The 23901-nt window shown below is 41.4% G+C and overlaps 1 protein-coding gene across 2 annotated transcripts in view; it reads left to right on the plus strand.

Moving 5' to 3' along the window:
• The window catches only part of cacna1hb (calcium channel, voltage-dependent, T type, alpha 1H subunit b), a 115297-nt gene that overhangs the window by 17275 nt on the left and 74121 nt on the right, over positions 1-23901 (plus strand). For both annotated transcript variants that reach the window (XM_036137457.1, XM_021322227.2), the window contains 3 exons: positions 18088-18181; positions 18379-18512; positions 18890-18987. In XM_036137457.1, the coding sequence (XP_035993350.1) occupies positions 18088-18181; positions 18379-18512; positions 18890-18987 (326 nt within the window). The remainder of the gene's footprint in view (positions 1-18087; positions 18182-18378; positions 18513-18889; positions 18988-23901) is intronic.

A 23901-nucleotide genomic window follows, 5' to 3' on the forward strand; every position in this document is an offset into this window, starting at 1 on the left:
CTGGACAGGGGGAAATCCATTAACATTTGGAAGAAAAATAAAAAGTGTTGCGACTCGTTTAGATTTATAGAGTCGACTGAATTAGATTAAGTCATGTTATTGTCAGTGTTACAGATGAGCGGCGTTATTGTCATGAAGGTTTGCCCTATGGGGGAAAGGAATACTTCATGGAGAGATTACGTTGCTTTGTATAACATTTCTGCTTCTGAATATTTTTTCTTTCAAGAATACCTAAACCACTTTTGTAGACTCCTGGGATAAAAATTGTGTCATAATTGCTCTAAAGGGAATTCAATAAATCTAATTTAAACGGCTTTTAGAGAGTACAAATGTGGTTGTGTTTTAGGAGTGTTTTAGGAGGGTTGGCCTGCGAGATGATTTTTAATTAGAGGCTGGCTTCCGTCTTGGTCGCTCAGCACCCTCTCAGTCCACGGCGTTATTAAACTTTCCCAGCATCTTTCAGCCTGTCATAAGCTTGAATCTGTGAAAGTTCCCTTCACCTAAAGGGGACAATTTGGATCAGATTGTTGAAAATGTGAACAAAACTGGGTGTTCTAACAAGACAATGTTGCAAATTTCTGTAGAAGATGATCATTGCCCTTTTGGTTTGGCCTCATCCTTAACTCGCTTTAAAGGTTGGGTGCTATCATGTTTAAAAAAAGTCTGAAACCAGCTAGTTTAAATGAACTTAACCGTTTCTGCCATGAAGACGGTGACGCATCAAGCCCCAATTACGCTTGAACCTTCTTGATGGCTCCATAAAGCATGCAGTGATGTGACTTCCATCCATCCATCCATCCATTTTCTGACCCGCTTAATCCCTCATGGGGTTGCGGGGGTTGCTGGTGCCTATCTCCAGCGTTCTCTGGGCGAGAGGCGGGGTTCACCCTGGACAGGTCGCCAGTCTGTCGCAGGGCGTGATGTGACTTGTTAAAGGCATAGTATGTAATTTTTCAGTTAATTAATGTGTTCCATACCGTTTTGGATGATTAAATGAGTAATTTCAGGTCGAACAAAGGTTTTCTCGGCCGCCCTGGTGGTCTGTGGGGGAAATACCGTACTTGCAATTGCAGGAGCCCTCGGCCCGCACACACAGGCTCAAAAGTCTCGTGCAAGACCACAAGGGTCGGTCTTGCTTTACGGCGAGAACTCCATGTGTTTTTACCCTGCCATTCACTATATGTCAAATAAACATGCAAGCATATCGACTATTTATTATTATTATTATTATTATTATTATTATTATTATTATTTTTATTTATTTTTTATTATTTATTTATTTTTTGAATGTTGGCGAGGCGGTAGCGTGAGTTTGGCCAAGATAGCGCTGCGGGAAACCCTGATGTACTTTCACTGTTAGTCATTGTTTGTACTGCCGTTTTTTTCCACTTTTCGTTGCGTTCGCCTGTCTGCTAAGCTCAAAACAACCGCGCCTGGCTTGCTGGAGAAACCAGAACAGCTTAGCATCTTTATGACAGTGCACTTTTACTTTCGCCCTCTGGGGGGAGCCTCGCTGGAAAATCAACCCCGGTTGCATAGTATACCTTTAAGACAAATTCAAGCAAATACTTTTTGGAGTTTTTTTTGTATGGATGTGTGTTTTGGCTTTATGTAGGTTAAAGAAACCCACAATAAACTCAAACGTGTGCCCCCGGACTTGTTTTAAAAAGATAATAATAACAGTTTTATGCGGTGTTAGTGTTACACTCTTCAAAAGAAACATTTCAAATGCATGAGGAAAAAAAAAAGCCTTTAAATTAATAGAATATTCATGGCAGTAATGACAGTCCTACAAGCAAACATGTCTCTCCAAGTGCCTGAAAGCGATGAACATATCTCCACAGCACCCCGCTGAGTTGTTACCATGGCCGCATCCCATATCCCCGTACTCTCCCTGTGTCAGCACTAACTCACACACATTTCCACCACCATACAGTTAAACAGCAGCGCACACGCGAGCCAGCGTGCGGACTCACAAGTGAGTAAATGCCCGCACATAAATAAGGGAATCTCCCCAGGAGAGGCTCTTCGGAGGAATCACCTGGTTGCTTGGAAACAGTGTAGCTCGACCCAGACAACCCGGGTACTTCCGCTTGCAGGTTTATTTCCCTCAGATGTTGCCTAGCGCTCTCTGTCTGTGCAACACAGTAAACTGGGAACAGTCTCATTTGATCGTGCATGCTAAGCAGAGTTCTTTGCTTTAAACCTTTTCTGTGTGCGAGCGTGAATCGCTCGGAGTGATGTGCAAGGAGAGCAACGAGGCTGGAGTTTGTTCAACACAGGCAATAATGGCACTGTGCCTGGGGACGAGGTTGATCGGCACTGATGAAAGTCCTGTTTCCTCCTACTTTACTCCTTCAGCCTTGTTTTTCTTCTCATTACCCATTACATATTAATCACCTGGCTTCTCGCTTTAGTTTCTGCACTCCACAGAAAAAAAAAACATGTTACTTTGTACCTTGTTTCCAATATACTGTTTTTTCCCCCCTCATCATGTACAACAGCTAGAACACTTTTACTGCAGCCTGTGTTAAAGTCATTATTAAGCTCTTGAAAATTGTTGAGCTCCATAAAGCTTTGCTTATGGAGTTCTTTTGCACTTCTGATCTAATATATGGTAAATGGACTGAACTTATATAGCGCATTTCCAGTCATGCTGACCACTATAGCCACATTCACCCAATCGCTCTCACTAACGCACACACATTCATACACCGAGACACAGCTCGGTAAGCGACTCTGGGTTAATTGCCTTGCCCAAAGGGATTTGGAATTGAACCCACAACCTTCTGATTGTCAGACAACTACTCAACCCATCAAGCCACAGTCACCCACTATGCTTTTATTTGCTGTAATTCCTTGTAGAGTTTATTGAAAAATGTCGTAGTACATCCCGTAGCTTTTTTAGATTATTTGAGAAATATTTGGTTGGTGTCAAAGCAGGAAATTGAGAAATTCTAGAAAGAAATACACACTTTACACGAGTAAAGTTGGGCTCTCCCTAGATAGCAGAGTTGTTAAAACAGAATACTCCCAGTACTCATAGTAGTAGTAGGTATAACTACTAAACCATTTCATGACACCTGTGGAACAACCTTCCTTTGTTTTTACGTTTTCTCGATGGTCTTGACTCAAAGACGTTCTTAAACCTGTCGCTTTGCACTGCCAGTGAGCTAATGCTGTATTTGCAGCAGGATAACATATCTTTGATAAGTGCATTTTTCAGTGTGTCAACTCTTTCGCCATCATCTGTTGTGGTAGCAACATCGGAATCAGTGACTATCAAAAGCTCAACAAGCTAAGAAGGCTGGTTCTGTTCTGGGACCTCCTACAGCACCTCTGGAGATGATTGTGCAAAGAGAGATTCTTTATAAATTAAAGAACATTATGCGCAACCCTGAGCATCATCTTTATCAGACTCTCATTGACTTTTCAGCCAGAGTCTTCATCAGATGTGCTGGAATACTGACCACTACAGGAGATGCTTCCTGCCCTACAGCCATCAGCATCAACAACAACTCTTTGAAGAAACACACATAATACAAGTCACAACAACATTTAAATTCCCTGTGAGATTGAATGTTAAAATATTTTAGAATTCAATATAAACAGCTGTTATCATTGATGTGATGGTCAAATGCTACAAAATCTCCTTCCATTTCCCATTCGATAAAAAGCATCAAAGCTGAAACCTTCCACCATTTTCAGCCTATGAACACTTAAACCAAGAGCATACCCTTTTTTTCTTTTTCTAATTAATATCAGATAAAGGTTAGGGAGCCCTGGTTCAATGCATAAACAGGTAAATCATTTAATTCCTTCATTTTCTTATATGTTAAAACCTATGGCAGATTTGACATCAAAGAAAAACCTGATTGGTGCATCTCTAAAAATAACAAACTTGAGAATATTTGTTTTATTTTAAATAATGTATAACTCTTTATGTATATAAAATCTTATTTCTAACCAGTGTTATCATATCTTGACCCTTGACTCATAACTTGCTGAATGAAAGGGAACAAATAGCGTCTTTGAAACAGGCTGCTCATAAAAAAAGAAAAAGAAAACGATGAATGAAAACCACTGAAATCACAGGAAAGTTTTACTCCTAGAGCGAAACTGACTACAACTCTTACATAACATTTTTTTCTGTTTCTGTCTGCTTCACTGGCTTTCATCATTTCCTGTTGAGAGGGGATGCTATCGTTAACTTTGAAGAATACATCTTGCGTTGTGGTGTATTATGATCTTTATATGTAGCACATAACACTTTAATGTATGACACACTTAACTCACACACACACTAATGACTCAAACTGGTTGGTAGCATGCAGCTTTTGCACATTTCTATTTACACCACACAGGACATAACTTATTCAGCAGAGCATGAGGCGTTTTCCTTTTGTTTAAGGATGAGAAAAGTTAAGTCACTCACTCTTTTACGTGTACCTAGCTTTTCTGCTCGTTCTCCTTTTGTATTTTTGATCACATGCAGGGCGTGTTTTTTTTGTTGTTTTGTTCTTTGCAGAAGCATTGACACCCCTTAGATTTCTTCATATTTTACGGCGTTGCAGTCACAAGCTCTGAAAAGTGTGACATTTTCTATTCAGTTACCCCTCAGTCAAAAACTTTGAAGAACCACTTTTTGCTCCAGCTGCTACATACCACCAGCATGTTGGGGATTGTTTGTCCTGATGGGAAGTCAGCGTCCTCCTCTGCCACAAGTCTTGTGCGGTCTCTTTTCTTCCAGCATTACCCTTGTTCAGCTCCATCCATCTTCCCCGTCGACGTGGACCAGTTTCCGTGTCTCTGTTGAAGAAAAGCATCTCTATGGAGCTGCTAATGCCGTGTTTCAGGGTGGGACTGCAGGGAGGGGATTTGCGGCGTTAGTTTGCCGCCACATGTAGTGTTTTTTTTTTGTATAATTCAGAGCTCTCCTCTGACTACTGCACCTTCTTCAACAAGTCTGCTGTGCCCACTACACGACTCAGGGCAAGCTTGAAACTTTTCTGAAGGCAGTTTATTGCACTAAGTGGTAGCGGAGTCATCGAGGCTAAATTGGCTTGACACACTTTTCAGAAATTCCATGTTTCGTTTGCCGTTCCGTTCACAATTATGCACCACTTCCCCTTTTAGTAGAAAACTAGAAACACAGCAAGAGCTACAGAGTTTAGGTTCAGACCAAAGCATGTTCATGTGTTAAAATGGCCCACTCAAAATCCAGAGTCAGATCCAAATCTTTTTCTTTCAATTTAATAATTATGCTCTAATTTTGGTTGGTGTATCAGTTAAAATCCCCTTAAAATGCATTGAATTATTGTCATTTTTGTTAGATGGGTGCGACCGATTCCGCAGGGCGCTGTAAGTAGGTGATTGGGAAACAACGAGGAATCCTAGCAGATCCTACTCAAAGTAGGGTGAGCCGTCAGAGTCATTCGAGCCAATTAACGAGATTCCAGCGAGTGTTTCCATCGTTACCAGCTGTCACCCTCCCAGGAGGGTGGAGTCAGAAACTTGACGACTTGTTCTGGCCCAACTTCATGTCATAGTCTCCAACACACACACACACACACACACACACACACACACACACACACACACACACACACACACACACACACACACACACACACACACACACACACACACGGAGGACTTTGAGCTTAACTAGGTTATATTTAATCAAGTCTGTGTGTGTGAATGCCAGAGTAGGGATGTGAGGCCAGGCAGAGATAATTAAACCCACACCCTCTCCATTCAACACACATATCTTCATCTCATGTCACCGCCTCATCAGCACCCTTTTCCTCCTAAGATTTCCACGTTATAGAGGTTATGAATTGTAACAAGTGGCTTCACTCGTGCTTTATGAATAATTCACGGTTTCATTAGAGATCATAAGAGGTTAATTTAGAATTTACTGCATGTTTCAGGGTTAATTTATGCACAAGTTAATCTATTTTAGCAAGACTGACATGTTGACAGGAAAAATAACAACAAAAAAGTAAAAGAACTACTCAGTCTCCTGTCTTATAGCCTAGCTGTGTATTATTATGCTCTTGTTGTACTAGGGCATATAGTGGCTTTATGTCTAAGTTTGACTAGAGTTTCTTTTTCAGTTTTATCAATTTAGACAGGAAAAATAACAACAAAAAAGTAAAATAACTACTCAGTCTCCTGTCTTATAGCCTAGCTGTGTATTATTATGCTCTTGTTGTACTAGGGCATATAGTGGCTTTATGTCTAAGTTTGACTAGAGTTTCTTTTTCAGTTTTATCAATTTAGACGGATTGCTATGGGAACAATATTCTTTCCTAAATTCAAATATCAAAATTAGTTTTAACCCGGGTTTGACCCAAGGTAGGAGAAAATGTTTTGTCTCCTAACATTGCTTTATGTTAGCATTGTATTTGCTTTAATCCATATTTAAAACTGTGCTGTATTTATGGTATTTTTGTGTTAAGATCAAATTTCAGAGGTAGGAGCTTTTAAAAAAAAGACCTAAAAACAGCATAAGCAACATAAGAAAAACACATTTTAAATAGTTTATATGAGGAAAACATGTCTGCTCTTTAGTGATAATTAATTTCAAAAAGCTGCACAGGGACTTGAGCTGTTTTATTAGAGTTATTTAAAAGAAATCTTTATTGTTTTTTGTCATAAGTACGGTATGGTGCCAGAGTTTAAGAAATCATTATTCAACCCAAAGGCATATTCTTTTTTACACTTTCTTATAATATAACAAAATTTGTGGTAGTTTAATTAAAATAAAAATGCACATTAAATAAAAGTTTCATATTATTTGGATTTAATTGATTTTTAAAACCCCAGAAGGCATTTTGACCCCCTTATTTTTCCAATCCACATCTCTAATACCTGCTTGTTCATGTAGATACTACAACAGGGGGCTGCAAGCTTTCAATCTAGTGCGGCTATGATACCTGTGGCTTTCTTGGTGACTGTGGTCCAAACAGATCATTAACAAGCTCCTCCAGCGTAGCTTTGGGCTGGTTCCTCTACTTGCTCATAATCACCCTCTGTGTACGAAGCAAGATTGAAGCAGGATCGTGCATGGAGCTCAGGACTGAGGGCGACTGATGGTCATTTTCTATCTCTTCCAACAGCTGTCACTTTTTGCTGATGGTCTTGGGGCTAATTCCAGTCCTATCATCTTGTCCTCGACATATTTTGACAGCATTTTATTTTAAGCCCTTGGTGTTGGAGTGGCTGGAAGGGAAGAGATTAGTTTTAATGGGCAGGTGTGCTTTGTTTTACAGATTATTAAGAACAGCTTTACACAACTGCAGTAGCCTAAACGCGGAACATAATGTAGTTCAATTAAATCAAATAAAAATTGATATAGTGCCAATTCATGATACATGTCATCTCAAGGCACTTTACAAAGTCAAATTCAATCAAATCAGACAAATTGGTCAAAATGTCCAAGGAAATCCAGCAGGTTGCATCAAGTCTCTCCAAGCAGCATTCACTCCTCCTCAAAGAGCGTAGAGTCACAGTGGACAGTCGTCTGCATTGTTGATGGCTTTGCAGCAATCCCTCATACTGAGCAAGCATGAAGTGACAGTGGAGAGGAAAACTCCCCTTTAACAGGGAGGAAAAACCTCCAGCAGAACCAGGCTCAGTCTGAACGCTCATCTGCCTCGACTGACTTGGGGTTAGAGAAGACAGAGCAGAGACACAAAAAAAGCACAGAAACACACATTGATCATGTATTGTATGTATGTATGTGTATGTATTGTAATGCATTTATTTAAAAAGTGCCTTATTTGTTCTCCTTGCTTTTGCACTCATTTAAAACCTGCCTTTGGACCATCATATTACAGCTCCGTCACTTGACCTCAACTTATTTTATTTCTTGTAATGTTTAGTTTTCCCGTGTCATGTTGCGGCATTTCAGGCATATTATACAGAAAAGTTGGCTGCCTGCATGTTCCATGACAGCAAGTTTTTTGGGTCCTACTTAGAGGAGGACCCAAGTGCATATATGGACTGGTAACAGATCACAAACGCAGATTTAGAGGTGATGAGGTACTACGAGAGCACAGTGCAGAGCACTGGACGAGAAGCAGGCAGACCTATGAAGAAACAGAGTTCATGGCAGTGAACAGGAGCTGAAATGCTGAGGCGGTGTAGAGGAGGACGATGGGCTGCAGGCGGGGCAATCAAGAGATAACGAGGAACAGCTGAGGTAGAATGAAAGCAGGGAGCTGAGACCTTCAGAAAGCCCAGAGAACTACTGATCATGAAACTTTAGAAATAATACTAGAACTTCAAGCTGTTTAAAACTAAGAATTTGAGTGTAGTTTAAAGCTTTTGCACACTATAAGAAAAGTTTGCCATATTTTTTAAACAGCCAAAATCCTCTGGTTCTCATACTGTTTGTGAGGTCAGCGAAGGATTCCCTTATATGGTGAGCTATTCCACAGAACTGTCTTCTTTTTGATTAATGCGCAATATGCATACAGTCTCACAAAATCAGCTTACTTGAGTAGAATTTAATGCACTCAATTTAACCGAGAGTGCAGGGAGATGCTGTAATTGTTTTGCAACAGCAGCATAAGATTTTTCTCACAAAATGAACTGCAGTGTTTCGTAGTAAGACATATTTTCATCCGCAGAGAGTGCTCTACCACTTTACATTTGGGCCCCTGGAAATTTTGGAAGAATATAAAACTATATATATATAAAACTAGTTTGTTTTCTCAACTCCAGGATCAGCAAGTAGACACAAATAGTTGCTGACCTGTGGCTATTTTCTGCAGAGGCTGAACAAAATAGACTTCCACATTCCGTTTCAAACATATTTTTACATTTTGTTCAAGTGTAACCGCAAAGATCAGTCCATTTTATTTGGAGTTTAGGCGAGATGCCGATAACTGTGGAAGGGAGGGAAAAAATGACATGGGTATTGAATGTTTTTAACAAAAATTGTGACCTGCGTTTTGTTCCACCTGCTTTACTCTGATGCCCCTAAATAATGCATAAAAATAATGTAACCATCTGCCTTTAGCCTATTAGGTAATTAGAGGCCACCTGTGTATTATTTAATATCAGTGCAAAGCCAGTTTTTCTCTGAAGGCCTCAGATGTTTTTTATTCAAGAGAACATTAATGGATAAACAGCATAATGACGGCCAAAGAGCTCAGCAGACAGATCAGGGAAAAAGTTTGGGATATGTTAAAAGCTTATGTTAAGTAAAAAGGAAGATGTTAAGATTATAAAACAATGTCCTAAGCTTTGAACGTCTCACAGAACTCTATTCAATCCTACATCGTAATAACAGAGAAAAGTATAGCATGATAGCAAGCTAGCGTCCAGAGAAAAAGCCAAGAGGGCCATGGTAACTCTGGAGGAGCTGCAGAGATTCCTCGTTTAGTTGGGAGAATCTGTTAACCTGAGAACTATTAGTCAAGGACTCTAGAAATCTGGCCTACAAGAGTTGCAAGGAGAATGAAAGTTTTAGGAACTCCCATGCTGAAGAAGGTGCTCTGGCCAAACAAAAACAAAATTACCCCATGGGCAAAAAAAACTGTAACTCACCCTGAACACAACCTCTCCAGGGGGGAAACATGGTGGCGGTCGAGTCGTCCTCTGGTAATCTGGTTTCTTTGGTAAGGACAGAGAAGCTTTTCAGATTTGATGGATAAATCTGAGGAAAACAGGAAGAGAACGGGTTATTAACAGCCCAAGCGACAGATCAGGGATGTGCACGTTTGAGTCCACGGTAGAATCCGTTGACAGAACTACAATCAGCTGTAACTTATAAAGCACCAGTACCGCACTTTAAACTAGGCACACCGTCCCCATAGTGACACATGATGATGGCGATGGGAATGGATTGCCTCTCCAGCAACAACGGTAAACATACAGCCAGAGCTACACAACAGAGCGGGTTGGATCCAGACATGTTCATATGTTAGAACGGCCTAGTCAAAGTCCAGACCCTAAATCCATGTCCTGTTCCTTCCACCTCACATTTAAGCTCTGCTGTGTGTTGGTCTCTCCCAGTAAAATACATGAAAATCCATGGTTTTAAGCAGGGCTTTGAACCGGTTCAAGGAACGAAAACGAAAACCGGGAACTTTTTGTATTTTACAGGGAACAGAAACGAAACCGGAAACGTTATTATTTTTTATGTTCTGGAACTGGAACACTTATTTAAAAATAATGGTAACCGGTAAATACCGGTTTTATTTCGTTCCTCAAAGTTTTCGTTGCCTAACTAACTAAAAAAGTAATTATTTTCCTGCGCACGTTACAATGACGGTTGAGGTTCACTTCCTGTGTGACATCACATCACACATTCGCTGACTGAATGGAGAGAGAGTGGTGTCTCCACTAGAGCTACACATCTTAAATAAGAGGTAAATTACGATCCATCGTTAAGTAAAACGCTCATTCCGAACACAATATCAATAGCTGGTTTAAGCTGGATGAGAAAGATGTGACATAATTCTGTAGCATTAAACAGCTGACAGGAACGAAATTAACCGTTCCGGGAACAGTATTTTTTTGTTCTAACCGGTTCGGGAACGTCAATTTATTGGTGGAACTCGTAACTGGAAACGTTATAATTCCATTTCTGTTCGGAACGAACCGATTGGGGAAAAAAAATCAGTTCAAAGCCCCGGTTTTAAGCATGGCAAAAATGAGAAAAGTTGGACATGCGCTGTAGGTACCGAGGCCTTGATACCGACGGTAGAAAAGAAACAGCAGACCTGAGGGACCAGATGAAAAGGAGAGTAGCAGATGAATCATGCTAAAAAAAAAAAAAAACTACTACAGAGTCACGATGGAAGCCAAATAGGCAGAAATGAGCATTAAATGTCCTGTTCAAAGGTTTAAAGTGGTGTCAGCTGAAACGTCTGATCTCTTCGAACCTGTGCGTCACTTTCTGCAACCTTCTCCTCCTTTCCGGACGGCCTTTCTGTCCCCCCGGATGATCCTTTTAACTTAATGAACGTTTCGCATGAAAACGATCCCACACGCTGGCCTCGGCATGTGTATCCGAGCCAAGGGTAGGGGATGATGCCAGAAAGATCAGGTTGATGTGATCTGATTTGATTTATAATGTCTGCCTGACCTTTTATTACCTGTGCTGGCACTCAAGGAGAGGAGAGTTCAGAGGCAGAGGAGAGTCAGGAGCGCAGGGAGAAAGAGGGAAGACAAAGGCATTTACAATTGTTCACAATTAAGAGATTAAACCCAAAGCCTTTTATCATCCCCTTTTTCTTGAGTATTTAACAGTTTTTGTTCCCTTCACCTTCCTCCGCTATCCCTCTTTCTTCACTGCACTCGTATCTCTGTCAGTCATCCTCTCCCCGCCTTTCCATTTTCGCTGCTCATGTTAATTATTAAGTGTGGTTGTATTTTATCTGTCCCGGAGAGATCCAGGTTTCTGATATAGATTAGAACCCTACCCAAGGGCGATAATATACGGAGATGTTAGACGAAGACAAGGGTGGCACAGAGCGGAGGCTTTCCGCAGAGAGAGAGAAGAGGAGAGTGGATGGGGAACGGAGATACGCGGGGAAGTCATACGGAATAAAGATGGGAAATTATGCAGCGCTATATAAAGGAAGAAGGAGAGATGGGGAGCAGGAGGAGCAAAGCACAGAGGAAAAAAAAAAAATAATTGGGCCAAAGAGAAGAAAATGAGAGATGATAGTGACAAAGGTTGGGTGTGAGAAGAGATAAAGGAAATAAAGGAGGGAGTGAAAAAGAGAGATTTTGGGTTTTGTGTTTTCATCGTTGGCGTCCAACCCCCCCCCCCCCCATCCATCCCTCACACCTTGACCCCTCTCGACCCCCGTGCTCATCCATGCGCGCGTGCCCACGTGTGCTCCGTGTGCAGATGGAGGCGGCGGCGTTAAAGAAGGGAACCCGTCAGCTGTGAGGAGATCAGAGGGAAGAGGGAGCGGCCTCCCGTTGTCTGTTTGTGTTCTCGTGTTTGGTTTGAGCGCGCCGTTAATTGTGTTGTGCTCCGGTCCAGACAGGATGCGAGCGGATCGTGAAACTCCGGAGTCAGTTCCCACGGTGAGACGGGGGTTCCCATGGCAACCGGAGTGAAGGGAGGACACTGGATTACCCTCGCTCTCCCCCCTCTTTTCCGTCTTTCCTCCCGTTTTTCCTCTCTCTCTCTCTCTCTCTTTCTCTCAGTCACTCTCTGTCTCAAGGGTGATAAAGGGTTTTACTCTCATTAATATCTTCCGCCCTCTCGGGAGCAAAGTGTCCGGGAAGGGGACTCTGTGTGTGCGCCGTGTGCTCGTGGAGCTCCGGGCTTTGTTATGTATGCGTCCTTGCTCCGTGAATACATTCCTGTCATCCATTCAGTTGGCACTCACAACTGTATGTGTTCAGTACAAGTCCAACGCTTTATTTCTTTAACTTTCTCCCTCAGAGTCTATTCACTTTCCAACCTTGCTGCCTTTCACTTCTGATGCTTGCTCTGTCCTCCGGTTTTTTGCAGCAAACGCTGCGGCTAACGAGAAACTGACTTCCAAGTATGCTGCCTCTTTCATCTTTAACAGTGCTGAATATTAAACATTCAACAATGTTTTGTGTGAAACTATGCTTCCTAGGTGAATCTTTACATCACTTCATCACTGGCATCATTACCCCCCGTGTGGATGAATAGGGCAACATTTAACTGCAGGTGTTCCTTAAATTCATAATTGGAGGCACAAATGTGAATTTATTGCAGATACGCTTTAAACCACACACATTTACACACCAGGTCGCCTCTAATACTTATGTATTTTGAGATTTCCTCTTCTTTTTGTCTTGTTTCAAATAACCCAAAACAAATCCATATCAGATAATGCAAAAGGCAATTTTCAAATGATGATTTAATTAATGAAATAATGCAAACCAACCTGGCCCTGTGTGAAAATGTAATTGTCCCCCGTGGTTACATCTTTAATTAGTTATATTAAACAAAATTTTTTTTGTCACACCTAGGCCTGCTTACTTCCAGACTCATAGAATATAAAAGCTACTTATATAGAACCTGTCTTACGACATGAAATAGACAAATAGATTTCAAAAAGCATCGTATCAAATCCTGATCTAAAGAAATTCAGAAACAGATGAGAAACAACGTCACTAACATCCATCAATCAGAAAAGGTTACAAAGCCACTTCTAAGGCTTTGGGAATCCAGTGAACCACAGTGAGAATCGTTAACCACAAATTAAAACCTTCCCATGACCGGCCGGTAAAGCAAAATTGCTTCAAGAGCGCGTCGGAAACGCATTAAAGTTTGAGGATCATGAGCGTCTGTAAACTTTTTATTGGAATGAAACATATTTAGGTTCAGGTTTCAATGCTTACAATGGTTATTTATCCATTGCATCATTTCTGCTGTTGTCTTTAAAAAATACTATTAAATGTAATAAAATCCAGAGTCCAAATCAGGCATTTAACATAAATGAGACAGTTTTCCCAGGGCTTCCCCTAGGTTGCTGCAGATATGACTGTTAGATGTGATTCTGAAAGCTGACAGACAGGAAAAAAAAAAAAAAACTAGAGGAAGATAATGAATGCAGATGATTCCACTTGGGGCATGAGGGGTCACACAATGCTTTGATGAGTATGAAAATGATGTGAATTATATGCTTTGGCCTTCACAACTGCTTGCATAAATGATATGCACGCAGAAAGATCCATCTGTGCCCTTTTAGCCAGACTTAACTCACATTTGGGTGAGGAGGGAGGTGCACCCTGGACTGGTTGCCAGTTCATCGCAAGGCTAACAACCGTGCAAGCACACGCTCACATCTGACAGCAATGCAGAGGAGATGACCAAGGTGTGTTCACACGGCCAGAGTTCCCCCCTTTGGCCCAGACCTTCTGTTCAGGTGTGAATATGGCCAAGCGAACCCTTGTCCAGACCGAACAACCAGACCAAGAGCCACTTTTTGAGGTGGTCTAGGTCCAAACGGACTGAAGAGTTTTGCTGAATATAAACCCAACTACAGCAGACGTATGGCTTTTTTGGACTTAACGAGCCACTCTTGCCGGACATCTGACAAAAAACATAACCCTCAGTGTTGCTAATGCTACCACTTTGGGTTGCAGGACGCATTTGCCGACAATGATCCAGAATCGGAGATATAACATCACGCAACCTGCATTGAATGACTTCCACTTTGCTCTCAATGAAGACATTTTAAATCTAAAGCATAAAAAAGGAACTGTTGGGAAATAAAAATAGATTTTTGTAAATATTATATACAGTGTGCCAGATGCAGAAGATTATTTAGACTAGCTTAAAAGTGTTGAAACCGCAGAAAATGTGCAGAGAAGGAATCAACTGTGGGAAAGAGGCAGCAATATTGCAGTCAGAGCTGAATTTTGTGAAGCGTGAGGGCCTGAGAGAGGAAAGATTTCCTGTACCGGTCACTACGGCAGTGGAGATGTCGCAGCCTGTTGGAGAAGATGCTCTGCTGCTCTCCCAGCGTGTGCTGGAGAAGGCTGACCAGGGTTATCCATGCGTCCTCCTCTCCACCACCATCTCCTGAGTGTCCGGTCCGCAGCCAATTATGGAGACAGCCTTTCTTATCGGTTAATTCAGTCTGTTGTTCTTGCCGAGTCCGGTGCTACTCCCCAGACAAGCCGGCGGAAATAAAAAGTTCTCTGGCCACAACAGACTGCGTAAAGACGTTCAACATCCTGCGGCACACAGAATGCGGGCTTCCTCGGAAACTTGCTGATCCCCCTCCTTTGATTCGACATTGGTGTGGCGTTTTGATTTCCTGTCTGACGTTGATGGAGACATCAAGGTAGTTCTCCACCTCCCTTATAATCCTCCCCCTGGATCTGCAAAGGCGGTGCTTCCTGCAATCAATAAACGTCTCCATTGTCTTGTCAGTGTTCAACTGCAGGTGATTCCTTTTCCGCCTGCCTCCACAGGGTTCTCCACCACTTCTCTGTAATCCTCCTCCTGACACCTGTTGATACGTCTAACAGCGGCCGTGTCATCATAAACCTCCTGCAGATGATTTGACTCCAGAGTGGTAGAGGACGTCCGACAGCACGGTTCCCTGTCCCGCTCCTACTCTCCACATCAGACTGACCAGCACCCAGCTGTGCAAATTGTGATCTGTTGAATGGGTGTTAAAAGCACTGCAGCAATGGGGGACAAAAAGTTATTCTCACGGTGTTACACCCACTCTCCAAGAGCAACACCCAAATGGGGCTTATAATCCAATCCAATCCAATCCACTTTATTTATATAGCACGGTTTAAACACACACAAGGTTTCCAAAGTGCTGCACATATAGATAAAATAAATAAAATAAATAAGCAACAATCGAGCAGCAGGACAGGTATGCGGTGTGAGAGCAACAGGTTATTAAAAAGAAGTAAAAAACAAAGCAACTGGACTTGTTTTCCGTAGTTGAAGACGTTTCGCTTCCTCTCCAGGAAGCTTTCTCTATTCAAAAAGTCTGGAGTATTGATGAGTAACAAGCTTTATACTACTGCCAAACAAATGTAATGGCTTAGATAACATGCAAATTCAACCGAAAAAGGTCCACCCCTTAGTAATGGGCGGTCGTTGAAGCCGTTAAGCTAGCAAATTGGACCGAAACTGGTCCACTCCTCTGTAACAGGGAGTCGTTAGTGTTGTAACGACCGCCCATTACATAGGGGTAGACCTATTTCGGTTGAATTTGCATGTTATCTAAGCCTTTACAGGGCCTTTGTTTGGCAGTAGTATAAAGCTTGTTACTCCACATTACTCCAGACTTTTTGAATTGAGAAAGCTTCCTGGAGAGGAAGCGAAACGTCTTCAACTACGGAAAACAAGTCCAGTTGCTTTGTTTTTTACTTTTTTTTTGGAATGACCATGACCTGGATGACTGAGAATCTTCACCAGAGAGAGCAACAGGTTGTATTCCCTCTGAATCTTCCCCTTGGCTCAGATTGTAGAGATGTTTTAGGCCAGGAGATACCCGCTGGGATCAGGTCGTTCAGAGTCATGGGGCTGATGCCATCAGAATCTTCTGTCTTCTAGTGGTGGAGTCTCTCCAGCTGTCTCCGGACCTGGCCGGCAGTCACAGCTGGTAGGAGGAGGAAGGAGCCAGGTTCTGCAGGGGAAGGGAGGGGTTGGTGCTATAGCGAATGTAGAGAAAGACATTTAATTAAATTCACGATTAATCATTTTTTCCCCAGCTTTTTAACCTTGAAAGTGCTCTGGAAGAACCGGGACATGAGAAATAGCTAATGTTCTCCATCACAAAGGTCTGATCTGACACACGAAGACATGAGTGATTACTGCACACACTGTGATTGCAGTTGGCGACTTCATGTCTGTGTGGTCCAGTTTTAGTCCATTTCTCCTCGCTGAGCAGTTCTATGTGACAAGTATCTGCACAGTAATTAGATCCCAATCCATTCTAACACATAAGCCCTCCAGTAAGGCTCTCTTTACAGCAGATTAAGACTGCCCTACGGTCTTCAAGACCTCCACAACAGTTAAAGTGCCTTCCCACTCAATGCTGCTGCCTCACAATCCATGGAATCTTTCTGCATACATATGAAAGAGATTTCTGCACCTCTACCGTCAGTTTCAACAACAGAAATATACATTTTTTCCATCTGCTTATCAACAGCATAAGAGATGCTGGTGAAGGCGTTTTCTGTGATGAATGGGGCGTACATTAGGACTTTGTGGGCACTCGCTTTGGCCTTTGTTGGTAGTAAAAATCTATTTTTTAGTAATTTTCTTTGAATTTGAGCGAGTCACACCAAGTTTTTTTTTTTAAGGGGCATATGATTTCTGTATACACAACGCAACTATTATAAGCTCAGGGAAACACTCCTTGCGTCTTTTTTTTTTTTTGCTGCTCCTCCTTCTCCATCGTCCTCGCTGCATACAATGTCAGGACTTCCATCACAACTATCACTTCATTGCAACTGGAATGACAACGTATCAATGTACAGCCGTAAAACCAAATGTTGCAAATGTTAATTCATTTTACATGATTGTTGATATCATGAAGGAAGAATTGAATACAAAACAGGGATAAATTAATGTGGTGTTCCTCCTAATTGGATATTGCTACGTTCCAACTGGTCAATGGTCCAAATCTGACTGGAAACTGGTTGTTAAACTGAGAAATAGTCTTAAATTGAGCTTCTGTAATGAACGAGACTTTAACCTTGTTAAAAATATATGTTCTACGCTTTGAAGCGTGGACAGTGGAAGGAAACCAGCCAGTTTAAATGAAGTCTAGCAATCCTGCTGGACAGACGTTGGTAAATGTTAAACCCAGGATTATTCAGGCAGAATCCTGTTGATGGTTAGAAAACTCATGAGGTTGATGTGCAGCGTGTTGACGGACATTTGAAACCTTAGAGAGCATAGGTGCATGTTTGAGGCTGTATGTGTGATATCTTACGGTTTAAAAACTGTTTAAAAATCTGGAAAGTTATGTAAACTAAATTAAAGATTTAGTTTTAATTCAGTCCATCCATCCATCAATGTTGTTTTTCAAATAGTAATCTTGCAATATGTGAGTAGTGGTTTAGATTCCAGCTTTCTCCTGCCACATGTTGATGTGCCCCAGGGCAAGGCACTTAACCCCAACTTGTCTGCTGATCTGTGTATGAATGTGTGCGTGCGTGTGGGCGAACGTCTCTCTAGTGTGAAGCTCTTTCAGTGGTTGACATTCTTAGAAAATTGATGCATAATTTATATCCATTTACCATCCATCCGTCTTCGTCTATAGGAATATCGCTTATAAATTCATGGTATAAATTTATTGCTTTAAAACCGCTGAAACGCCCACTGACGCTTCTGGGAAATGGAGTTTTGACATGAAGACTGTGTTTTAAAATCCACAGTGAATCTAAACTTGTACGCCTATCTCTTCATTTTAAGAACAAGTAGGGTTGTATGATGGATAGTCATACCACCCGGGGGAATAAGAAGAGATAAAACCAATCGTTATTGGTCTCAATGTATGGAGGACCTTCGGATGTGACTGCCGGGTGAACATAAACTAAGTTATCAAGCTGAAATAAATGTTGCCATGGTGACGACCCTTAACTCTGCTCCACGTGGTTCGAGCGAGTCAGCATCTTGGCCATCCTGCTGAACTGTGTGACTCTGGGGATGTTCCAGCCTTGTGGCCACACCTCATACCTGCTGCAGGTAAAGCAAACACCCCAAGACACCCCCCCCCCCCCCCCCCCACACACACACACACACATTCACTGAACTTAAAAACTAATTACATACAGCTTTGTAACTTTATTATCAGGCCTCAACTTTTATTCTCCTAATGAGTTTGTGCTGATCCTCCATTTGTGTGTGTGTGTGTGTGTGTGTGTGTGTGTGTGTGTGTGTAGGCTCTGGACGATGGGATCTTTGCGTTCTTCGCCGGGGAAATGGTGGTGAAGATGGTCGCTCTGGGGGTCATTGGTCAGAAGGGTTATCTAGGCGACACATGGAACAGATTGGACTTCTTCATCGTTATTGTGGGGTGAGTGCCTCGCAGACACACACACACACACACAAGCACACACACTCATGTGACATTAACTGTGAGCCAAATGTGTGTACGTGTGTGTTTTGGGTAAAGCTTAGACACTTGTTTAATGCCAGTTAAATGTCAAGCGTGTGTTCGCCCGTGCCGAGACGTACATGTCGGGAGATGTTTGCGTGTGCGCGCGAAGGCTTCATGGAATGACAATCGCATCGCTAAGGTCCCTCAGAGGGAAACGGACCATGGCGAGTTGTGCTTAAAAGGCTGCGTATCCCAAATAATGCATTCCCTGTGGGCTCCCAGGGCTTACCAAGGTCAGGCTGATCCAGATGCCAGTAACATTTTGGTGCCTTGCCCCCCTCTCTACGCTGCAGAATGCTGGAATACTCGCTGGACGGACACAACGTCAGCCTATCCGCTATCAGGACTGTCCGGGTTCTCCGCCCCCTACGAGCCATCAACAGAGTTCCCAGTAGGTTTATCTCCTCCTTGTTTCTCATTCAAGACGCTTTATTCCGTATATTTATTGCCTTTTTTTCATTTCTAAGTGAAACCGTTTCCCTGTGGTTGACATTAACCACTGACCTCGTTTCCTCTCTTCTAAAGGTTGAATCTTGATTTCTGAGCGTTCCCTTTTCTTTCAGGATGTTGTGCAGCTTTTTGTGCAACTTTTCACTCTCAAGGTCCAAACCTCACAAAGCAATTCTGCACGCCTGGAGCACTTTCTTTGTAGCCCAAGTTTTCTTTTTTATTTACTCAATCTGTGCCGCTAAAAAGGATGGGTGAGATTTTTGTTTTTGTTGGGGCCATTGTGAAGGCATTTTAAAGGAATTCAAAGGCTTTAAGAACAGCTGCAATATGCCACCCACATCTATCATAACATGTTTCAATGTCATGTTGCCAAAGAAGTGTTTAAATGACAGCAAAAAGCTGCTGATTTAAAAGTGTTTGTCTGCTTTTAAGATTATTTTGCCCAACTCAGAGGTGGAATAAACCATTGGGCCGAGTAGCCCGCAATAGGCAATTGTACCAATATAATACAAAATAGGCTGTCAAAATTGACTTTTTAGCTTTGTTCATGTCTGTTAAATTTGCAAATAAAGAGGACACACACAAAAAGTAACAAATGCTAAATAGGGAAAATGTAAAACAGAGCTTTTTTCCCATCAGCCAAAGACAGCAAAAAACTCTGATAAGAAGTTAAAAGAAGGTTCTGACAGCATTGCTAATGCTAATGAATGTAACCTGTCACTAACATGTGCCGTGCAGGAAAAAAAAAATACCGTGACTGTCAATAGTAAGCTGGTACTAGATGTGTGTAACACTCAGGTTTGTTATTTCAGCTCTTCAAATCAGAGCTTCATAAATTATTCAGTCAAAGAAAATGTCCTAAAAGAAGAACGCCATTGCTCCTCTCTTGAAGGGCTTCAGTTTTGACAGCATGTGTGTTGGACTTTGACCGATATATTGTGTACTCAGAAGAACGTTCTCTCGATCTAGAATGAATCTTGTACTAAGAGGACTAATGTCCATTTATTTTTAAATTAGACTATTTAAAGACCATTGGTGCAACTAGACATTTATACCCGGAGTGGCCAGAGGATGGGCAAGGCTTTATCAGGAGGTCCATAGACTAATAAAATATTTAGGTATCATATTATCATCACTATTGTGTTATCAGAATCAGAATCAGAAATACTTTAATAATCCCAGAGGGAAATTACAGTTCCAGAACAACCGTCTATCACAAACATCACAAACATTTTGGGGGAACAATTTGACTGAGGCCTTGCTGCCAAGGACCCCGCCTGTGGAAAGATAGGAGCCACATTTGGGGAGGGAGAGGAAAAAAAGGCATATTTCACACTTTATACTTAACCAGTATACAGTTTGAGATATCAAAAAACATACACACTGCAAAAACGGAACTTAAAATAAGTAAAATATTCTTTAAAATTAGTGCACTTGTCCTTGATTTGAGCAGGTAAATAAGATGGTTTGCCAGTGGAATAAAATTTTTGCACCTAAAATAGGAACAATTCATCTCCACCGTCTTATTTCAAGTGCAAGATGTCTAATTGTCTTATTTTTGGGGTCAAAATACTGATTCCGTTGGCAGATAATCTTATTCACCTGCTCAAATCAAGGACAAATACACTAACTTTAAGAACATTTTACTTATTTTTAGATACGTTTTTGCAGTGCAGCCGTTAGGGCGACTCTTTAAACGTAGGTGTCCGTTTTGACCTTTAAATTGAACCAACCAGCTACTATAAGTGTAAACGAAATGATGTAGGCTTGTCTAATGCACATATTTCTCCCCCACAATGCCTTAACTTAGACGCTAGTGTGGACAGACTGGTTGGGAGGAGCCACACTGTTAATTTCCTCAAATGAAATATTTTATATATATATATAGTTTAAAGTTTTAATCCCTACTTCCTTACTAATCCTCCTCCAGGTAAGGTCTTTTATTGTCTCTGCAGTGACAGCTCGACTGATCATAGGTAATAGGATGGGCACATTGTGGACTTCCCAGCTTTTCATGGTACTTCCCTTCCTTTGGAAAATCCACCACTACGTCACATAGCAGGGAGTCTCTGATTAGTTGACGCTCTGCATCGAGCTACAAAAGTTCATCTTTTCCAAATCCAGCGTCTGCCGCTTTGGACGCTCAGATGCTTGAAATCTGAAAACGTGCTGCAGCTGCGAAGGAAGAAACGCTCCGCAGAACCTCTTAACGCTCCTAGACGCACGTCCACCATTGTCTTTGCATGTAAACCAGACGCCCCTGACGCTCAGAACGCGTTCAGTGTCAGCGTAACATAGATGTGTAATTGTGTATATTTGAATAATTGATTTTTTAAATTGTTCATATCTAAATATCGATTTAGTTTTGACAACCATAGAGGTTTAGTAACCTGTCAATTACATTGGGTACCACTTGAGGTGTCCAGATAGGTTCCATAGGCCAACGCTACCATGGCCACTTGTTTGTCATCTCCGCCCCTGGAAATGACAGAAACTAAAACGGAGCATTTTAGAATCTCTATTTTAAGATTAGAATCTGGTTATTGAGGATAAAATTAGTTCTCTAATCTCTTGAGTCGTTTTGACTGTGTAGTAGAGCCTTTTGTTTTCCTCAAGACAGTGAAGTGCAGCAAACTTTTCAAAGACGAATGACATTAAATTAAATAATTATATGTTAAAAAGTAATTAAAAAAAGTGCTTTTTTGGCCCGACAAGTCGGTGACCTGATTGCAGTTTAATCTATTGTGTGCTTAATTTGAGCTGGAGACCAAACTGGATGCAAAAGAAGACGGCTGCTTGAAATGCCTGGCAGGACACCAGCAGGAGCGATCCCAACAGTCCGCTGCTGTCTTTGGGTTGTAGACTCCAGAAAGTCACTGAGTAAATAAAACTTCAAAGTAGATCTTGCAATATGAACCTAAGTTAATAAAAACGCTCAGGTCCCGTTATCTGACGGTGCACAGAATTACCTGCAGTTTCTGCGCCGCTGATCTGATGAAAAAAAAAAAACGCCCTCTGCTGAAAGTCAGCCAAGAAAATGAGAAATGTGTGAAGCGCCCTTGTAATCTCTGACCATGATGTAAAACCTGCTTCATTTCTTTAACTGGAAACAGAAGACATGCATCTGTCAACAGCTGCGGCCCTCGGTTTGATCATTGCATGCATAAACAAATCAGGGCAGGGTGAGCAAAGTCAGTGAAATAATTGGGATGCCTGCGTCGTTCTCCACAGCCAAGCGGCCGAGCTTTCCGAGCCAACTTTACGTTTTACTTTACTGCACCCATCGACCTTCGCACAGCTCAGCCCGAGATCTTGTAAAATGTGACGGTGTGTGAATCCCGAAGGCTGAACATAGCAAGAAAAACTTTGTGGGACATCTGGGAGAGTGGATTATAAATGATTAGTTTTGTAATTAAACTAAACTTGTATAATTCTTTGCTTGTGTGTAGTATGAATATATGACGGTTGCAAAATTATGGCCAGGTGGCCTTTTGGTTATACATTTCTCACAAAAAATATGACATTTCCTAAACTATATTAATTAAAATGAAAAGACATTTTTAGAAGAAAGTGTGTATTTTGATGTGAATGCTTTTATTTAAACAGCAATGCAGCAGCTAAGACTTCGGCTGCAAAGGGACATTACATATTGATTTAACATGGCAAAGACCTAACCCGAATGAATGATTTATGAACCATTTCATGCTCATGATGCTGGGCTGAAATCAGTTACATTGTAGATGTTTTAGGGTTTTGTGTTTTGTGGTTAAAGCCCTAATTCAATCTCAAGTACTGAAATGAATTTCAACGTGAGCCAAAACATCTGGAAACTGGCAGCTTGTTTTAATGGATATTGAAATATTTTGTTTCCAAACAGATCTGCAGCCTGAACATATCTAAAAATGCAAAATATACTTATGATTCAATTAATTTCAGTTTATGTATTAATTAGTCATATAACAAAAAGTGTAATTTGAGGACATTGCACGGAAGAACAAACAGGTCTAACCTAAATTTAGTCATAATCGGTTCATTCATCTCAGTCACAACCTTCTCTGTTCAATACAAAAAGAAAAAACTTTAACTTTAATTTTTATTAAACAAAATTAACAAATTGTATCAAGTCTTTACTTTGAAGCACAGAGTGACAGTGGAGAGGAATGACTCCCGTTTAACAGGAGCAAACACCCACGCTGAGCAGCAATCTGCTTCGCCTGTCTGTGGCTGAGAATATCCCACAGAGTCACAGAGAAATTTTGATGCTGCCACGAAGAAGAAAAAAAAGGGCAAAAGTTAATATTAGTGATGTTTTACCATTATATCTGACAGGAAATGTTTTTGGTCTAAAATTATCTGATCATTCCATGCAGTGGGACCAATTTACTAAATCTTAATTGATTCATATTTTACTTTACCCCCCACAAATCTCATCTATGGTTGGTTCTGTCTTTATTTGAAGATGTGGGTATTTATGTATCATTCCTCGCTGTACAAAGGAAATTTCCCACACAATGATGAAATCCAACCCCGACTTTTCCTAATGTCTCTGAAACAAAAAGTCTGCTCATTTTTAGCATTCATCGGCTGACTAATTATTGTTTGCCGTCTCATAACCCGCGTTGTTTGCTCCAGTAGTGAATCTGCAGAAGGCAGTTTACTTTACAGACAGACATGCTAATTGCCGACATCTGTTTCAAAGTTATTTTAGAAACAGTGAAGTATTAAGCTCCTTTGGTCATAAAGCTATGATCGACTGCAGTTATTGCTGCTGGATTATTTTCCCAAATAGTTAAGTTGGCGGTTTCTTCAATAAGGGGGAGAGTGCAGAGGAGTTTTCCGTCGTTGGTGAAAGTGC

The sequence above is a fragment of the Fundulus heteroclitus genome, chromosome 5 (assembly GCF_011125445.2).
Source record: "Fundulus heteroclitus isolate FHET01 chromosome 5, MU-UCD_Fhet_4.1, whole genome shotgun sequence".
Lineage (NCBI taxonomy): Eukaryota > Metazoa > Chordata > Actinopteri > Cyprinodontiformes > Fundulidae > Fundulus > Fundulus heteroclitus.